This window comes from Hypanus sabinus, chromosome 7 (assembly GCF_030144855.1).
Source record: "Hypanus sabinus isolate sHypSab1 chromosome 7, sHypSab1.hap1, whole genome shotgun sequence".
NCBI lineage: Eukaryota > Metazoa > Chordata > Chondrichthyes > Myliobatiformes > Dasyatidae > Hypanus > Hypanus sabinus.
Window position 1 is genome coordinate 101,531,240 of NC_082712.1, and position 17,705 is coordinate 101,548,944.

At 45.5% G+C, this 17,705-nt stretch overlaps 1 protein-coding gene across 1 annotated transcript in view; it reads right to left on the bottom strand.

Moving 5' to 3' along the window:
* The window catches only part of LOC132397060 (disks large homolog 4), a 585,579-nt gene that overhangs the window by 41,716 nt on the left and 526,158 nt on the right, over positions 1 to 17,705 (bottom strand). The window contains exons 4-8 of the mRNA XM_059975316.1: positions 9,880 to 9,933; positions 6,466 to 6,516; positions 5,676 to 5,800; positions 3,323 to 3,492; positions 1,184 to 1,320 (exon numbers count right to left, since the gene is read on the bottom strand). Of these exons, the coding sequence (XP_059831299.1) occupies positions 1,184 to 1,320; positions 3,323 to 3,492; positions 5,676 to 5,800; positions 6,466 to 6,516; positions 9,880 to 9,933 (537 nt within the window). The remainder of the gene's footprint in view (positions 1 to 1,183; positions 1,321 to 3,322; positions 3,493 to 5,675; positions 5,801 to 6,465; positions 6,517 to 9,879; positions 9,934 to 17,705) is intronic.

The following is a 17,705-nucleotide window of genomic DNA, read 5'->3' on the forward strand; positions in this document are numbered from 1 at the left end:
GCCAAATGCAGATAGTTGGGACTAGGTGAGCAGATGCCATGGTTGGCAAGGACCAGATGGGCTGAATGGCCTGTTACTGTGCTGTATTGCTCCGTGACTCTCATCCATCAAAACTCTAAAGAAGATTGGTGCAAACTGCTTGCTGATAACAATCTTACATCATCTAACTAGTGAACCTTCTCTAAACTGTCCCCAATGCACAGGTTCTTCTTTAAATGGTACAAGTTATTAGCCAGAAACCTTAACCATGTTTCTCTTTCCACAGATTCTTCCTGACCTGCTGAGTATCTCCATTATGTTCTGGTTTTTAGTCCAAATGTGCATGGTTAAACCAACAAATAGAACATAGAACACTACAACACAGTGCAGGCCCTTCTGCTGACCTTTTAACCTACTAAAATCAATCTAACCCTTTCCTCCAAGAGAGACCTCCATTTTTCTATCATCCATGTGCCTATCTAAGAGTTTCTTAAATGTCCCTTATGCATCTGCACGTACTCACCATACACAGTGTCCAAAAATCTACCTCTGACATCCCCCTCCTAAACTCTCCTTCAGTCATCTTAAAATTATGCCCCCTCATATTAGCCATTTCCAAAAAAGACTCTGGCTAGCCATTTGATCTTTGCCTTTTATCATCTTGCACACCTCCATCAAATCACCTCCCATCCTCCTTTGCTCCAAAGAGAAAAGCCTAGCTTGATCAACATGTGGTATGCAGCATCCTGGTAAATCTCCTGTGCACCCTCTCTAAAGCCTCCACATCATTCCCATGTCACAATGCTGGAGGAACTCAGCAGGTCAGGCAGCATCTATGGAGAGTTGATATTTTAGGTTGAGACCCTTCATCAGGACTGAGATTGTCCTTCCTATAATGAGGCGAACAGATCCTCCTGATGTTTACGCCTCACTAAAGACTAACACTGCAGTTGACTTCCCACTGACATGTTGAAGCTACATGATGATTTTGGTTAATGTATGAGGATCACAAGATCCCTCTGTACCACAGTGTGAAACATTGCACTTTATTATTGCTATTAAGCACAGTAGCTATAGTTTCCAATGTTAAATGGAGAACACTTTTTTTTGATTCATAGTCAATGTTGGAAGAACACTAGGGGTCCCTGAATGTTAAGACTGGGGACTCCGGGTGGAATGGAGTCCACACACAAGACTCACTCACCGCCAGGATCTTGTCTCCTATCTGTAGGCGGCCGTCCTTGTGCGCTGCTCCACCCTCGATGATCTTTGTGACATATATGCTGTTGTCTCCTGGAATGTGTTGATTGCCGATCCCTCCGGCAATGCTGAATCCAAGCCCTGCAGTGTAAAACACCACAGAAAGCATGCGGTGAGCTGGAATTGCCTGAACCACTCTCAGAGGAATAGGATACATAATGCGACACTCCCTCCCAAAGTGAGACTATCAGGATGCCATTGTTGATTAGGAGTGACCAACACTGCCAGTCACATTCCCATGGCTACCTTACATTTCATAAGAGTCAAAAAGCACAGAAACAAGCCCACTGGCCCATCTACTCTGCCAAATTTATACTGTCTAGTCCCATTAACCCACAGCTAGACTGTAGTTCTCTTAATACCCCTCCCATCCATGTACTTATGCAAGCATCTCTTAAATATTGCAATCAAACTCAAATCCACCATTTCTGCTGGCAATTCATTCCACAGAGATTCCCCCCTCCAGTTTCCCCTTAACACCCCTAACCTATAACCTCTAGTTTTGGTCTCAGTGGAAAAGGCCTGCTTGCATTTACCCTATCTATACCTCCCATAATTTTGTATACCTCAGTCAAATCTCCCCTCATTCTCCTATGCTCCAGGGAATAAAGTCCTAACCTATTCAAACTTTCCAGGTCCTCAGTCCTGGCAAAATCCTTGCAAATTTTCTCTGTACTCTTTCCTGTAGATAGGTGACCAAAACTGCCCATAATACTCCCAATTTGGCCTCACCATCTTCTTATGCAACTCCAATGCCTGAACTCAATATTTTGATTTTTGAAGGTCAATGTGCCTAGAACTCTCTATATGATCCTATGTACCTGTGATGCAACTTTCAGTGATATGGACATGTATTCCCAGAACCCTCTGTTCTACTGCACTCCTCCGTGTCCTACTGCTCACCAATGCAAGACCTACCCTGGTTTGTCCTACCAAAGTGCAACACCCCAAACTTGTCTGCATAAAATTCCATCTGCCATTTTTCCAACTGGTCCAGATCCTGCTACAAGCTTTGCAAACTTTCCTTGCTGTCCACTACACCCCCAATCTTTGTGTTATCTGCAAATTTGCTGATAACACCACATTATCATCCACATTAACAACCAGATTTAGATAACAGACAACAATGGACCAAAAGGTGAGTGACTGAAATGATCGCAAGATAGGTCAGGCTCCTCTTGGAAGGGTGAAAGTGCCCTTGGACAAAGAACTAAAGAGCAGACGTATCATGGAGAAGACCACAGTAGGAAATAGATAGTCTCTGGAAAATCTGATGGGAAATTCCAAGGAAATCTCTCTCACTGAAAATCGGCAAGGACAGCCTGCAAACGTTGCCAAGCCTCTAGTGCCAATATAGCATGCCCACAACTCACTAACCTAACCTGTACTTGTTTTGAATGTGGGAGGAAACTGGAGCACCCAGAGGAAACCCTAGAGAGGTGGGAATGGAGATGGGATGTAACATGCAGTGGACCTTCAGAGGAGACACCAGGGTGGGGTCAAAGGAGGCAAGAAAGGTGGAAGGGAGGGGGAGGTCTGACTCTGTATCTTCTGACCTTCAACATACATTGCAGTGATGTCATCACACTCGCCTGTGCCAATACTAATGGCAACCAGGTCTTGTTCCAAGAAAGCCATTATCCCAAAGCTGTTGCTGTGAATTACAATGACTGATTTCACTCAGGCACAGGAGGCACACTGGTCTTGGCAAAATCCTGGTAGAGATTCACCAAGAAATCAAAGCCAGAGAACTTTGGGGTGGCAAGGTAGCGTAACACAGCACAAGCAACCCAGCTTCAAATCCACAGCTGTCTGAACGTTCTCCTCGTGACTGTGTGGATTTCCTCTGGGTGCTCTGGATCTTTCCTATATTCCTAAGATGTACAAGTTAGTAGGTCACATTGGTGCGGTTGGCCTGGAGGGGCCTGATATGATGTAGCTGTACAGTAATTGGATGTTGTGGGGTTGTTATACTGTTAGATTCAAAGCAGCTGAATCGGAGGGAGGGATGGAGATTGCGAGGGTGAAGGGAGGGAGGGGTTCAGTCATTGAGTCAGCCCTCCCCCATCCCAGTTGCTATTACCTTTGGGTCCTTTGATGAGTTTGATCTCCACGATCTTCTCAGCTGTCGGCTTCCTGCGCATGACGTACAGCCGGACGATGGAGCCAGCGTCCTTCAGTGCTTCCACAGCTGTGCTATGGGTCACCTCCCGGACATCCACATCATTCACAAACAGGATGCTATCATTCACCCTGCACAGCCAGAGGACAGAATTTGTCAGAGCACCATGACCAGATATGGGTGCCAGGGTTTGGCACGTGGTGCCTGCAGGGTGCCCATGCCCATTGGTGCCATTGCTCCCAATCACTGGGTGTCAATTTTCCAACCCAGAGGTGTCCAAGTTCATACCTACAGTGATAATGCTCATGTCCATGTGTGTCCACACTCATACCTACAATGTCAAGGCTCACGCCCACGGGTGTTAATGCTCACACATATGGGTGTCCATATTCCTACCTACAGAGCCAATGCTCCTGCACATAGGTGTTAACGTTCACAACCATGGGTGCCAATGATCATACCTACAGTGTCAATGCTCACACACATGGGTGTCAATGCTCATGCCCATGGGTGTCCATGTTCACACCTAGTGTCAAAGCTCACACCCATGGGTGTCATGCTCACAGCCACAGGTGTCAGCGCTCATACCTGGTTTCACGCTCACGCCCAGTGTTGTCTATGCTCACACCCCCAGGTGTGTGCAGTTCAGTTCAAGGGCATGATGGAGCCACCCATGGGGTGTCTAACAACCTTCCCATCTGTGGGTATCAATGCTCCCACCCATGTTCAAACCCCCAAAGGGTGTTAACTCACCTGTGGTTTGACACTCCCACCCGTAACAACGCTTCTTCCCATAGGCTATTAATGTTCAGACCCATGGGTGTTAACACTACCCTATACAATGTAACAACACACCCAGCCATGACAGAATGGTCATGCATAGGAATGGATATCACAGTGACCACCAAAAGGGAACAGATCTATTGTCAATCCCATAAAAGGAGGTTGGTCGAGATCAGCACGGGGCCAATTCTGGTGAAGGGTCTCAACCTGAAAGACTAACTGTCATTTTCCCTCAGCCTGACCCAGTGTTCCTCCAGCATTTTGTACACTGTTCGAACCTCTTTATTGGCTTTTTCTGCCTGAGATAACAGAGGTGCACAGAAGATAAGCAGCATAAAAAGTGAACAGCCAGCGCGTTTTCCCCCCAGGGTGGAAATAGCTTACACAAGCAGGTATAATTTCAAGGCAAATGAAGGAAAATATAGGGGGATGTCAGAGGTGGTTTTCAATTATTTCAGAGTGTAGCAAGTGCATAGAATACCCTGCCAGGGGTGGTAAAGGCAGATTCAATGGGAACATTTATAGAGGGCTATGTAAAAGAGAAAGGCTAGATTGATCTTAAAAGGCCTGTACTGTTCTATGAAACATCAACTGTAATTTTCCCTTCCATAGATGCTGCCTGACCAGCTGAGATCCTGCAGTGCCACTGTGTGTTGCTCAAGTCTTTTTATTGGCTTTTCTAGGCTAGGTATGAACAAATTACATGTACTTGGGTGGGGTTCAGATTGGTTGCAGTCAAGTCTGGTCTTGGAATATATTGCAACTCAAGACTGAAAAATAAAACAAGCCTGTTGCTCAGTGACTGGTTGCCCAACATTGGGAGAATCATCGGCACTCAGCTCCCAAACTGCAACCATAGCTCACTGGCAACTTTAGCACATTTCAGTCACCCCAAAACCAATCGAAATCTAACTCACCCTTACAAACAGACATCCAGACATCTGAAGTCCCGTCACCAACTCATCTGTATTACTTTAGCAGGGACAACATTTAGGTCACAGAGTGAAGCATCCTCTAAATCATCTCATCACACACGCCTGAGGTCAGACATGGAGAAAAGCTCCTTCCACACCGTCCCATCACACACTCCCAGGGACAGGCACAGAGTGAAGCTCCCTCCACACTGTCCCATCACAGACTCCTGGGATCAGACAGAGTGAAACTCTCTCCATTGTCCCATCATACACCTCTGGGGTCAGATACAGTGTGAAACTGCCTCTGTACTGTCCCATCACATACTCCTAGGGTCAGACACAGAGTGAAGCTCTCTCCACACTGTCCCATCACAGACTCCTGGGGTCAGACGGAGTGAAACTCTCTCCATACTGTCCTATCACACACTCCTGGGGTCAGACACAGAATGTAGCTCTCTCTACGCTGTCCCATCACACACTCCCGGGGTTAAACGTGGTGAGGCATGTTTATAAACTGTATGGAGACTGAATGGCACTCTGTACCTATGAACTCCTGCTGTTGTTCACACTCATTGCATGGTACTGGAGCTGGGCAGAGACTCCCCTCCCCCATATACCTGAGTCTGCCGTCTTGAGCTGCTGCCCCACCAGGGATTATTTTGGTGATGAAGATACTGGGGTCGTCTCCAATGTGTGGGTTGTCCGTGCCTCCTGCAATGCTGAATCCAAGACCAGAGTTCCCCTGGGAAAGGACACAAAACAGCGGTGAGGAAGCAGGTGGGTAGATGGCAGGAGTTCCAAGCTTCCTCCTGTGGAACCAGTGTCTCTCTGTGGGACAGGTTGCATGTGGGAGCCAGACGTGAGTGAGTGGGGGAAAGGGAGAGAGGGTCAGGAACAGGACTATATGTGGGAGGGTACAATGGAGATGCTGACATTGAAGAGTCTGAAAGTGTGTGTTTTGAGGAAGGTGAGGGGTGATGGAATAAATGTTAGAGAGTAGGTTATGCTGAGGGTGGAAGGGACTGGATTGGATCTGTCAATGGGAAAGTGCAATGCCTGAGCTACAGAAGTGGCGGTGGCTGTAGGGAGTTTACACGCTCTTCTCATGACAGTGTGGGTTTCTTCCAAGTGCTCCAGTTCCCTCCCACATTCCAACGACAGCTTAATAAATTGTAAGCTTGCTATGTTGGTGTTGGAAGCATGGTGATACTTGTGGGCTGCCCCTAGCAAATCTTCACTCATCTGATTTGATACAAATGACATATTTTTACTATGCATCTCGATGTACTGTACATATGACAAATAAAATTAATCTTTATATTTATCAAATGGCCACGGGGGCAGATCTGTCAGTGTTTCAGCAACATCCATGTTCCGAACAAGGACACATCTCAGTGAATGGCTTACCCTCTCCAGTGTGATCTCCTCATATTCGATCTCTCCATCTGTACCATTGATCTGCAGCACAAAAGACATGACTTTACCTTCCTCACTCCAGATTCAAGAGACTAATTAAGCTTCTAGTGTAGTAGGTGTTCTTTCTGATACCTCACAACCAGCCCCAACACACAGACATGTTCATCAGAGTGACCCACATGACGTCGGTCTCAACCCTGGCCCAGGCTGGCTGAGTCAGCTCATTTCAACACAACCCCAGCAAACAGTGTGAAAGTGATTCACTTGGAAGGTCAAATTTGAAGGCAGAATATAGAGTTAAAGGCAGGATTCTTAGCAGTGTGGAGAACAGAGGGATCTTGCAGTACATGTGCATAGATCCCTCAAAGACTAAGGTAGCTAAGATGTCTGGTGTGTTGGCCTCCATTATTTAAGGGATTAAGTTCAAGATTTGTGAGATAATGTTGCAACTCTATAAAACACAAGTTATACCACACTTGGAATATTGTGTTCAGTTGTGGTCACCTTATTACAGGAAAGATGTGGAAGCTTTAAAGAAGGGTGAAGAGGAGATCTGCCAAGATGTTGCCTGGATTAGAGAGCGTCTCTTATGAGTGAGCTAGGACTTTTCTCTTTGGAGTGAAGAAGGACAAGAAGTGATTTCTTAAAGGAGTACAAAATGATAAGAGGTAATAGATAGCGTCAGAGACAATTTCCCAGGGAGAAAATGGCCAGAATTAGAAACAGAGAAAACAATACAGTCCCTTCAGCCCACAAAACTGTGCTGAATAAATCCTTACCTGAGAAATTACCTAGGGTTACCCATAGCCCTCTAATTTTCTGAGCGCCATATACCTGTCCAGGAGTCTCTTAAAAGACCCCATTGTATCCACCTACACCACCATCGCTGGTACTCACCATTCTCTGAGTAAAAAACTTACCCCTGATATCTCCTCTGTACGTACTCTCCAAGTACCTTAAAACTGTGTCCTCTCATGTTAGCCCTTCCAGCCTTGGGAAAAACTATCCACATGATCAATGTCTCTCATCATCTTATACACCTCTATCAGGTGACCTCTCATCCTCCGGTGCTCCAAGGAGAAAAGGCCAAGTTCACTCAACCTATTCTCATAAGGCATGCTCCCTAATCCAGGCAACATCCTTGTAAATCTCCTCTGCATCCTTTTTATAGCTTCCACATCCCGTCCTGTAGAGAGGCAACCAGAACTGAGCACAGTACTCCAAGTGGGGTCTGACCAGGGTCCTATATAGCTGCAACATTATCTCTCTGCTCTTAAGCTCAATTCCACAATTGATGAAGGCCAATGCACCATACGCCTTCTTAACCACAGAGTTCCTATGGACTTGGACCCCAAGATCCCTCTGATCCTTCACACTGCCAAGAGTCTTACCATTAATATTATATTCTGTTATCATATTTGACCTACCAAAATGAACCACCTCACACTTATTTGGATTGAACTCCATCTGCCACTTCTCAGCCCAGTTTTGCTGTAACCTCTGACAGCCCTCCACACTATCCAACCTTTGTGTCATCAGCAAATTTACTAACCAATCTCTCCACTTCTTCATCCAGATCATTTATAAAAATCACGAACAGAAGGGGTCCCAGAACAGATCCCTGAGGCACTCCACTGGTGAACAACCTCCATGGAGAGTATGACCCGTCTACAACCACTCTTTGCCTTCTGTGGGCAAACCAGTTCTGGATCCACAAAGCAATGTCTCCTTGGATCCCATGCCTCCTTAGTTTCTCAATAAGCCTTGCATGAGGTACCTTATCAAATGCCTTGCTGAAATCCATATACACTACATCTACTACTCTACCTTAATCAATGTGTTTAGTCACATCCTCAAAAAATTAAATCAGACTCATAAGGCATGACCTGTCTTTGACAAAGCTATGCTGATTATTCCTAATCATATTATGCCTCTCCAAGTGTTCATAAATCCTGCCTCTCAGGATCTTCTCCATTAACTTACCAACCACTGAGGTAAGACATACTGGTCTATAATTTCCTGGGCTATCTCTACTCCCTTTCTTGAATAATGAAACAACATCTGCAACCTTCCAATCCTCTGGATCCTCTCCCGTCCCCATTGATGTTGCAAAGATCATCACCAGAGACTCAGTAATCTTCTCCCTCAGCTCCCACGGCAGCCTGGGGTACATCTCATCCGTTCCTGGCGACTTATCCAACTTGATGCTTTCCAAAAGCTCCAGTTCATCCTCTTTCCCAAGATCTACATGCTCAAGCTTTTCAGTCCACTGTAAGTCATCCCTACAATCGCCAAGATTCTTTTCCGTAGTAAATACTGAAGCCAAGTACTCATTAAGTACTTCTGTTATCTCCTCCAGTTCCATACACACTTTTCCAATTTCAAAGTATTTGGGGGAAAGTAGAGGAAGGACGTCAGAGGCAAGGATTTTTAAAAATATAAACACAAAGAGTGGAGGGAAGATGAAATACTCTACCAGGGTGGTGGTAGCCCTCCATTCTTCTCTTGTTCATGTTCCTACCTAGGAGTCTCTTAATGCTTCGTTAGTCTCGATAGACCATGGATTTGCACCTTGGAAAGTTTCCAGGACGCAAGCCTGGGCAAGGTTTGTTATGGAAGACCGGCAGTTGCCCAAGCTGCAAGTCTCCCCTCTCCACGTCACCGATGTTGTGTCCAAGGGAAGGGCATTAGGACCCATACAGCTTGGCACCAGTGTCGTCACAGAGCAATGTGTGGTTAAGTGCCCTGCTCAAGGACACACACACAGCCTCAGCCAAGGCTCGAACTAGTGACCTTCAGATCACTAGACCAACGCCTTAACCATTTGGCCATGCGCCAACACTTAAAAATACGTAATGAATAGGTAAATAAATAAACATCTGCCACAAGAAAGAGTGCAGATATTGAAAAACCTGCGCAACACAAAACCTTTTCCCTCTCCCCTTCAACCAACGCCCTCTAGTTTTAGTCTCCGAGGAAAAAATACCGTGACTGTGACCATCCACCCCCCTCACGCCTTTACAAATCACTATAAAATTACCCCTCAGCCTCTTCCGTTCCAGGGAAAACCATGCCACCTACCTAGTCTCTCCTCATAACTCAAGCCTTCCAATTCCCACTAATATCATTGTGAATCCTTTCTGCACAGTATCTGATTTAACTTCATAGTTTGCTGACTGAAATTCTACACTCTGGGTGCAGTCACACCAGTCTGATTCTGAGAGAGCTTCAGCAATCTCCATATATAGACATCCATTGCAACGCAGACCACACCCATACAAACCGTCCACAACTTTTCCACAAGAATGTAATACAGGCTCCACTATGATGCGTGTTGAGACATAAGCACATGTGTACCTGAACATGTGAACACCTACACAGACCAGCTCAACGATGTAGACTTACATAAGGGGGTGCATCCAAGGTGTCGGTGTTCACAATCACTGGAGGTGAGTTTGCCTAAAACAGAGCACAGAAAGAGAAGTTATTACAAGGGTTAAAACTTTTCCTGTTGACATAATGTGTAAAACTGTCTGGATTAGAAAGCATGTCTTGTAAGGAGAGGTTGACTGAGCTAGGGCTTTTCTCTTTGGAGTGAAGGTGGATGAGAGGTGACTTGATACAGGTGTACAAAATGATAAGATCGAGTGAATAGCCAGAGACTTTTTTCCAGGATGGAAACAGAAATACGAGGAGGCATAATTTTAAGGTGATTGGAGTATAGGGCAGATGTCAGAGGTAGGTTTATTTACATGGAGAGTGGTGGATGTGTGGAACACCCTGCCATAGGTGGTGGAGGTAGATAAATTAGGAACATTTAAGATACTCTTAGATAGGCACATGGATAATACAAAACTGGACAGCAAAATAAGAGGGAGGGGTTAGATTAATCATCGAGTAGGTTAAAAGTTGACACAACATCGTGAGCCGAGGGGCCTGTACTGTGCTACATCCTTCATAATGATTATGAGGTCATGCTTGGTGGCACTGAGCTGAATGAAGTCCCAGGTCAGTGAGAGAGTGTTGTAGTCCTGACACCCAAAGCATTGGGCACCAATGGAGTTAATTTGGTACAAGTGAGGAAAGCTCCAACACACAGTTACGGAACAGCAGCCATACAGACAGGGAAAATTCTCCTAATCTTCAGAATAGCATCAGAGGATCTTTCCTGTACAGCACTGTAATAACTCATCTGATGCAAGGCAGTAGAGGAGAGAAAGGAACAGGAGAAACATCAGCAGTTTCAACAGAGGGAGTGAGATCTATGAGGAGTATTTTGGAGTAAGAAAGGGAGAGGGAGCACATCCAGGTGTGAGGGGAGACATGGTGATCTGGGAGTGAGGAGGATTTATGGATGAGGGAGGGAGAGGTAGATTCAGGCAAGTGAGAGGGAGACAGAGAGATCTAGGAGTGAGGAATGATCAAGGAGTGAGGGGGGGGGGGGGAGTAGTGTTAGAGAGTTTGTGAACCCTGTAGAATTTTCTCTATTTCTGTATAAATATGACCTAAATGTGATCAGATCTTCACTTCAGTCCTAAAACTAGATAAAGAGAACCAAATTAAATCAATAAACCAAAAAACATTATACTTGTTCATTTGTTTATTGAGAAAAATGGTCCAACATTACATGCCTTTGAACCTTCGCTTTCTGTAACTGATGTAACCTCCTTGTACAGCAAAAACTTCAATCGAACATTTCTGGTGACTGTTGATAAGTCCTGCATGTCAGCATGGAGGAACTTCAAGCCATTCCTCCTTACTAAACTGCTTCAACTCTGAGCTTCCTTACATGGTCCTTCCACAACATTTCTATAGGATTAAAGTCAGATCATTGACTTAACCATTCCAAATCACAAATTTTCTTTTTAAACCATTCTGTCATTGATTCACTCTTGTCTCTCGGGTCATTGTCTTGTTGCATTATGCAATTTCTATTACGCTTCAGGTGACAGACTGCTACCCTGACATTCTGCCGTAAAATGTCTCGATACAACTTTGAACTCATTGCTCCCTCAACAAATGCAAGCTGTCCAGGCACTGAGGCAGCATAGCAGCCCCAAACCATGATGCTCCTTCCACTGTGCTTCACAGTTCGGATGAGGTTTTGGTGTTGGTGTGCAGTGCCCTTCTTCCTCCAAATATAGCCGTGAGCATTTCTGCCAAAAAGTTCAACTTTTTTCTCATCTGTCCACAGAACATTGCCCCAGAAGCATTGTGGAACATCCAGGTGGTCTGTTGCAAACTTGAGACGGGCAATTTTTTTTGGACAGCAGTAGTTTCCTCCATGGCGTCCTTCCACAAACACTCTTCTTGTTCAGTGTTTTTCTTATAGTGGACACATGAACAGAGACTTTATCAAGATCTACAGATTTCTGCAGGTCTTTTGCTGTTACCCTTGGGTTCTTTTTCACCTCCTTCAGCATTACACGTTGTGCTCTTAGGATGCCCACTCCTAGGGAGAGTAGCAACAGTACTGAATTTCCTCCGTTTGTTGATAATTTCTCTTACTGTGGACAGAGAAATCTTTATAAATGCTTTTGTAGCCTTTTCTAGCTTCATACATCTCTACAATTCTTCTAAGGTTCTCTGAAAGTTGTTTTGATCAAGGTATGGTGCACATAAACAGATATTTCTTGAGAAGAGCCAGCTCTGTCAGTAACCTGACTTTGTGTGTCTTTTTTATAGAGCAGGGCACCTCTACAACCCACATCTCCAATCTCATCTCATTGATTGCAACACCTGACTCCAAATAGCTTTTGTAGAAGCCATTATCCCAGGCATTCATATACATTTCCCAACAAATACATGTAATATTGGATTATTTTTCTTAATAAATAAATGAACAAGTATAATGTTTTTGTGTTATTTATTTAACTGAGTTCTCTTTATCTAGTTTTAGGACTTAAGTGAAGATCTGATCACAGTTTTATGCAGAAATAGCGAAAATACTACGGAGTTCACAAACTTTCTGCATTGAATCACAGTGGATACTAATGCTATCAATTAGTTTGAGTTTTATATTTCTATTTGACACAAAAGAGTCTTTTTGATCAGTGATCAGTGTCAAAAAAAGCAAATTAAACCATTGTGATTCAATGTTGTAAAACAATAAAACATGAAAACTTCCAAGTGGGGTGAATACTTTTTATATGTAATAGGAGTGAGAGCACCGATTTTGGACGAGATCCCGAACATTCCTTCAGCATCCCCCACTATGGAGGATGCTCACTCTCACTCCACTACTCTCATTCCAGGTCACATAGAGACACAAGCAGGCAGTACAGTATCCTGGTTGAAGAGACTGACAAAAGAGCTGAGAACAACATTGACTTGGCAAACAGCTTCTCACTTAGTGGAGTGTAAAGCTGAGACACAAGGGAACTAAGACCTCAGCTTGCTGGGACCAGCGAAGAGGATGCACCAATGAGAGTAATCAAATCTGATGTCAAAATGTCTCCAACTGTCCTAAGAACTTAAACAGAAGTTTGATTTACATATGTTCTGACACCCTGCACATTATTAAAGCCCTAATCGACTGGGTGTTGTGTCAATTACCCACTTGGACAGATCCCAGGAACACAAAATAAAACAGGATGTTGTTAAAATGTTGTCAGTGAGGAGTCACTTGTCTGAGTCTGACCAGGATTCAAGCCGTTCCCCAGAGAACCAAAGTGAAGAATCTCGACCTGGAGTGAGCTGAGAGAGCAACGCACAAAATATTTGGGGAACTCAGATGGAGTTGATGGAGCACAGTCTACGGAGAGGAATAAACAGTCGATGTTTCAGGCCAAGATCCTTCATCAAAACTGGTAAGAAAGCCTGAATAAGAAGATGGAGAGAGAGGAAGACCAGGGGCTTGGGGCTGCTCCCTCAGAGGATGAATTAATGGAGGTTTTGAGAAACAGGGAAGGATGGGCCAAAGTGAATGAGGGGGAACTATTCCTGGAGCAGGAGGGTAGGTACCCAGAAGACTCGGGAGTGAAGGGAGTCGACAGAAGAACCAGAAGGGAGAGGAGTGGAGGGTTTCTCCACGGTGAGTTGTGGTTGGAAAGGTGTTGCCTGGAAGGGTGGTGGGAGTGGATTCAACAGGGAATTTGGGGGAAACATGCTGAGATATGGGGTGGCGAGAATCGTTCACTGAACCAGCACAAGCTAGATGTGCCGAATGGTCACAAATCAGCTTTAAATAACATGAAATTTGTTGCACTGCATACATAAATGCTGGAGGCAATAGGTAGCATCTATGGAGGAGAATAAATATTCAACTTTTTTTTCTCGCCACTGTAGTCGCTGCCTGATCTCTTAATTTCCTCCAGCATTCCGTGTGTGTGGGGGGGGGAAACAGAAACACGTTATGAATGTGTTATTGTGTGCACATAGTCATAACCCCTCCCTGTGTAACTTTCTTTCTATAAACAAAGATGTGGATGTGTGTGACCCACATTCTGATAGTCAGCTCCCAACAGGGAGACTCCTTTAAGAGAAATAATTCCTGAATATTTTTAATTCAGCTTTTTAAAGCCTTTCTTTTAATTATTCAAGGGAAGCTGTAGAACAAAGTCTTCTCACCCCCCACCCTGCTGTGTTGAGCGAGAGTGCGATGAAGCCTGGTTTACATTGTTATTATACAGCTCCCTCACAATCACATCAGCATGGGCTGTCGCTGAAAATTATCACCTGCCATCTTCTGGTAAACTCTCTCCTGTTTACTCCTCTCTGACGACACTTCCTACCCCCTGCTCTGTACCATTCCTGATGACAGAGGGCTGAGAATTCACCTTTAATTGGAGAGGTCCACCAACCCCTTCTTCATAAAACATCAGACAGTACAGCACAGTACAGGCCCTTCAGCCCATAATGTTGTGCTGACCATTAATCTACATCAAGATCAATTTAACCTTTCCTCCCCCACATAACTCTCCATTTTCTTTCATTCCTGTGCCTGTCTGAGAGTCTCAAATACCCCTTATGTATCTGTCTCTACCATCACTCCAGGCAACATCACACTCATTAAAAATATTATTTCTGACATCCTCCTATACTTCCTTCCAATCAGCTTAAAATTACGCCACCTTGCTTTAGTCATTTCCACCCCAATGCATTATACTACAAGTTCCCTGTAATGACTGTCTCTCTCTCTCTCTCTCACACACACACACAGAGGGCAGACGTGCTGGCCTACACACCCCCATATTACAGGAGGACCATCTATCCATGGTTCCTCTATATCCGGCTCCTAGTGTGTTGTATCATCCTGTCCCTCGGTGTAGCTGGCAGAACGAGGAATAGACCCCTGCAACAATTCCACATCTGCACGCACACGGCCCCAAAGCCAGAGAGCCAGAGATGCCGCAGCCACCGCGCCTATGGATGGCAGCTTAAGCCAGAGCCGGGCATCAGAAGGTGAGAAAGAACATTTCTAATTCCACTGTAGCAACCCCAACAGAGTACTGTGGCGATGGAGGGGAGAGCTATCTAATGGGGGGGAGGGGAGCAAGCTACACCACTGCCATGCTGAGGGAACGCCTATGACAACGGCAAACCTCTAGAGTGGGAGATCCACAACCCATGGGGTTTCCACAAGCTGACAGTTCTCTCCAGTCCAACAATTACCATCAGCAAAACATGCCATCTCCTTACCCCAAAGTTCAAAAGAATTTTATCCTCGGAGTACATATGTCATCATATACTACTTTGAGATTCATTTTCATGCAGGCATTCCCAGGAAAATAAAAAAAATAGAATTCTAGTTTAATGCAAGGAAGTGAAGGGGGGCACAACACTATTACAGCCCAGTGTGTTCTGGAGTTCAGAGTTCAATTCCAGCACCGTCTGTAAGGAGTTTGCACGTCTTCTCCGTGAACGGTGTTGGTTCAGCCCGGGTGCTAGAGCTTCCTCCCACGATGGACTGGTTAGTACATTAATTGGTTATTGTAAATTGCTCTGTGATTAGGCTAGTATTAAACAGGTGGGTTGCTGGGAGGTGCAGCTCGTTGGGCCAGAAGGACCTGTAGCTCCAAATAAATAAAACAATTTACGAGAAACTGTACATAAACAAAGACTGACAAATAATGAATGTGTAAAAGACAAACCATGTAAATAATAAAAATAAATAAATACATATATAATACTGAGAATAAGTTGTAGAGTCCTTGAAAGTGAATCTATTGGTTGTGGAACTACTTCCGTGTTGAGGTGAGTGAAGCTATCCACGCTGGTTCAGGAGCTGATGGTTGAAGAGTAACAACTGTTTCTGAACCTGGTGGTGTGGGACCTAATGCTACTGTACCTCCTGTCCGATGCTAGTAATGAGAAGAGAGTATGGCCAAGTGGAGGTGGCATCTTGCTGTGTATGAGTTGATGCCTGCTTTTCCTACATTAAACTCCATTCCTCTGGAGATGGAGGTGGTGGGATCCTTTTCATGGGTTTTCCCTGCTTCAGATACCAGTTAACCAATTCTCCCTCCCCCCACACAACCTGCTCTTTGGAGGAGGAGTTTCTGCAGAGACCCAGAAAGGAACTGGGTGTGCCAAGCCCCTTGTCTCTCCCAAATAAAGGACCTTCCTACTTCAGGGAAGCACCCTCCCAAATACAGGGAAGGTCCCTCCCAAATGCAGTGAAGTTCCCTCCTACCACAAGGAATATCCCTCCCAAATGCAGTGAAGCTCCTTCCCAAACACAGGTCCCTCCTCCTGCAGGAAAGCTCCCTCCCAAATGCAGAGTCAATCCCTCCCATCTACCACGGGGAAGATCCCTCCCATCTACCACGGGGAAGCTCCCTCCCAAATGTAGAGACGATCCCTCCCATCTACCACGGGGAAGATCCCTCCCATCTACCACGGGGAAGCTCCCTCCCAAATGCAGAGACGATCCCTCCCATCTATCACAGTGAAGCTCCCTCCCAAATGCAGAGACGATCCCTCCCATCTACCACAGGGAAGCTCCCTCCCAAATGCAGAGACGATCCCTCCCACCTACCATGGGGAAGCTCCCCAAATGCAGAGATGATCCCTCCCACCTACCATGGGGAAGCTCCCCAAATGCAGAGACGATCCCTCCCACCTACCATGGGAAGCTCCCTCCCAAATGCAGAGACGATCCCTCCCACCTACCCTGGGGAAGCTCCCCAAATGCAGAGACGATCCCTCCCATCTACCACAGGGAAGCTCCCTCCCAAATGCAGGTCCCTCTCACTGTAAAATGTGTGCAACTCCTGGTGTTACAGAAAACAGAGCTGCCTCACATATTTCAACAACTGATTCAGAGCCCATGACCAGCTCGATGCAATGAGAAAAAGAGAAATAAAAAGGTGCTAGGAACTGGTGAAGTCCAGACATCTTGGAAGGCCGGAGGACCTTACAGAGGTAAAAGGGACCTGATAGGGTTTAGTCAGAGCCAGTTTGGATCATGCTGGGATATTTAGGAAAAACCACAGATAACCAGCAATAGCTCACTTTGGATAAAGCAAAGTACTGCCTCACTCCAACAGAAACTGAACAACATAATCTCCAGTCCCCCACGAGCTAGCTCTGCAGAACTGCAGAGACGCTTGTAAGTTCAATGCTAATTAGTGCTGAATTAGAGACTGAATTTGCCACAGGCTCCGAGTCCCCGAGGAATTTTTGACAGACTGCTTTGTGCTCTGGAACTCTGACAGGCAAGAGAAATGAAATGTCACCACATCATTCTGGAACAGCTTCAAAACCTGCATCTCAAAAGGAAAAGGAGGATTATTCCTGGCCAAATATCATGCTTCAGGGAGGATTACTGAGAGAGAATGGTTGGCTAGAACTCACCTACCCATTGGAATATCTTACATAACATTTTGGAGGGCTTAAAACCTCAACTGAAACAATGAAAAGCTGCAGCACACCCTCAGTTACCTCCCTTCCCTCAGTTATTAATCCTCCCACAGTGTGATCCTGCCTCAGTTACTACTAATCCCAATGTACCCTCCCAGTTACCACTCATCCCACAGTGTGACCCTCCCTCAGTACCACCCCTCCCACAGTGCGATTCTCACTTAGTACCACCCCCCACAGTGTGACCCTTCCTCAGTAACGCCCCTCCCACAGTGTGACCCTCCCTCAGTACCACCACTCCCACAGTGCGATTCTCCCTTAGTACCACCCCCACATTGTGACGCTTCCTCAGTAACACTCCCCCACAGTGTGACCCTCCCTCAGTGCCGCCCCTCCCACAGTGTGACCCTTCCTCAGTGCCGTCCCTC